At 41.8% G+C, this 2,834-nt stretch overlaps 1 protein-coding gene across 4 annotated transcripts in view; it reads right to left on the minus strand.

Moving 5' to 3' along the window:
- Positions 1–265: 265 nt before the first annotated feature.
- Trmo (tRNA methyltransferase O) overlaps positions 266–2,834 on the minus strand; it is an 18,031-nt gene continuing 15,462 nt past the window's right edge. For all 4 annotated transcript variants that reach the window (XM_023705480.1, XM_004645232.3, XM_023705482.1 and 1 more), the window contains one exon: positions 266–647. In XM_023705480.1, coding sequence (XP_023561248.1) covers positions 406–647 — 242 coding nt within the window. In that variant the 3' untranslated portion in view covers positions 266–405. The remainder of the gene's footprint in view (positions 648–2,834) is intronic.

Raw genomic sequence — 2,834 nt, forward strand, 5'->3', positions numbered from 1 at the left:
CCTATTTTATCAACTGCAAAGATGAACCCCAACTTTGTTGATAATCACCAAGATCAGCATTACCTTCGGATTCTTCATCAGCAGGATACAGTGATTACTCTGTATCTTATATCTCTTAGTTCAGTTTATTAATATATATTTAGAAATCAATTTTTTTTGGGGGGGGTACCAAGGATTGAACTCAGGAGCTTGAGCTTGCCAGGCAGGCACTTAAGCCACTGAACTATCTTCCCAGCTAAAATACATTTAAAAATAAATATTCTGAACATCCACCAGTCAGTGCAGTGAAATTATAAAACATTGCTTCCTTCTACAAAGAAGACACAAAATTTGTGAAGAAAATATCCAGAGGACAATGAGACTCTTTCAAAGACATGATGGAAGCACCTTAAGATTCCAGAGACATCAAGGATCCTTGAAGTCCATTGTATGCACAGGCTCAGAGGCCAGCTTGATCTTGAGAACTTCTGCAAAGCCATCGTCAAACCAACAGGTGATGTGCGCTATGTCCACAGTAAAGTAGAAAAGGCGATCCTGGCAGAGCTTTCGCCGGTACACGGAGCGGGGATCAGCAGACAACACAGCCTCGATGGCACACTTTGCCTCCTCTGCTGATTGAAAATACCTAAAGGACGGCTGGCCAGCATCTGCAGTGAGAAGAACTCAGCTCACTGCTCAAATCACTCAGGTTAAATGTCAGGGCAGTGGGCTAGATGTGGAAGCGGTTGGCTCCTTACACATTACTTGAATGAAGTTTGACAATCTACTCAGTGCAACTTTTCACTGTTTTACACAGAATGTCACCTTCAGGTGGTACTTATTGCCATTAGTGTTTTTTTGTTTTTTTGTTTTTGTTTTTTTTTTGCGGAACGGGGGATTGAACTCAGATCCTTGAGTTTGCCAGTCAAGCGCTTATCCTACTGAGCCATCTCCCCGGCCCCATGCCATTAGATTTTACTGTGTATCCTTAAATTTTTATTTTACTAAATCAAAAAAAATCATGCTGAATCTCATAACTAGGAGAGAGCACTTCCATTTTCTTAGCCAAAATGCCAGTTTTTCTATATTCAGTGTAGATTTAATACTTTTTTAATACTTTCTCAAGTATTAAATGAGGAAATAAATGCATAAGAACCCCAGTACTTTCCAAAAGTCACAAGAAAGTGAAGTAGTCCTACCAATTCGACTTGAAACTGTCTCATTGCTATTTATTTCTCAATAAAATTATGAAAAAATAATAAATTAAAAGAAAGTGAAGCAAATCAATACATACCTAGAACACTATTATAGCGGGGGAGGCACATCAGAGGTTTAGAAATGACAGCCCCACAGTTAGAAGTAACTCTACATCCCTAACAAATGAAGATGGGTGACACACTTCTAGGACAAAAGAGAAAGAGATGCACAATGGCATCCTGAGGCAGCCAGCCACTCTGCACCACCCTAGTGCATACTTCAAGGAAATACAAAGATGCTTACTCTGCCAAAGAACAAAACCTTTGATGTTCATATCACTCTTAATCTATTTCAATTTTTAAAAATACAGTATATATAAAACATAAAAATAGTAACTATGACTACAATATAACATACACCTAAATGAAGGCCAGCCCCTTCTGGAAAAGTCAGTATTGTAAAAATGTCATCCCCACTCAAAATATCACTTGGAGTAGTGGTGGGCTTTATTTTTCTTCAAGTGGGGCTGATTTTTACAAATAGCCAAAAATCACTCTGGGCTGTAGCCAGTGAGTGAGTTGGTAAGTAAGGCCAGGAAGTATATTTCTGATGAAAAACAAGGCCCTATATGGCAACAGGATTCAAGAGAGTTCACTGTTGGTCTCCATGGCAGCCTTTCAGGCTGAAACTCCACGCCTCTGCACAGCTGCTGACACCTTGCACACCACTTCAGGACTGCTTGTCCTCCTGGCTCAGCTTACGCCCTCTCCTCTGCTGTCCCATATTTTCTTTCTTTTTTTTTTTAAATTATTTTTAGGGAGGGGTCTACAGGGTATTCAGGATCTCACTACTAGATCAGACTCATAGTGATCTGCCTGTTTACAGCCTCTTAAGAGCTGGGATTACAGGCGTGCACCACCACGCCCAGTCTCAATTGCCATCTCAGTGTACCCCGTGGGTGGGGGCGGCATGGCAGGCCCAAGGATCGAACCCCCAGCCCCTGTGCCTGCTTGTAGGTGCTTTAATCTGCTGAGCTATTTGGCTGGCCCTTCCATATTTTCTGACCTTGCCCTAACCAGCTTTCCTCTGTCCCTTCAACACCAACTGCTTCTGCCCGAACCTCCTGCCCCAGCCTCTGTGCTGGCATCTGTTCCCTCCTGTCAACCTCTTTCACCTCTCCTAGGTTCTGAGCATCCTGAAGCCATCTCGTCTCTCAGCTGGCTCTGTTGCTTGCTACCAGTGAGTGCTTGTCTTATAGCTACATTGCATAATTTCTCCTTTAACTATTTATCAATATAGCATATTTGAAACACTTTAGACGTACTGCACTGTAGACTAAATAACCTTCCATAGTAGGCAGCATTCAACAATAATCATAAGACAAGGGTAAGTGGGACATAAAGTGCCCACCTTTGTCCACTCAAAAAATTATTTTCCAACTGACCTTCCTCCTCCCAATAACTATACACCGACAACAAAACTTTAAAAATAGATTTTAATGTCAAAAGCTTTTGAAAAATAAAGTCTTAGTAAAAAATGAGATGGCTCAGTGGTCTAAAGCACCTACTTGGGGCTGGTGAGATGGCTCAGTGGTCTAAAGCACCTACTTAGAACAAGCTTGGCGAAGCACAGGGACCGCGGTTCAATCCCCCAGCACC

Source organism: Octodon degus, unplaced genomic scaffold (assembly GCF_000260255.1).
Source record: "Octodon degus isolate 3935 unplaced genomic scaffold, OctDeg1.0 scaffold00221, whole genome shotgun sequence".
NCBI classification, from domain to species: domain Eukaryota; kingdom Metazoa; phylum Chordata; class Mammalia; order Rodentia; family Octodontidae; genus Octodon; species Octodon degus.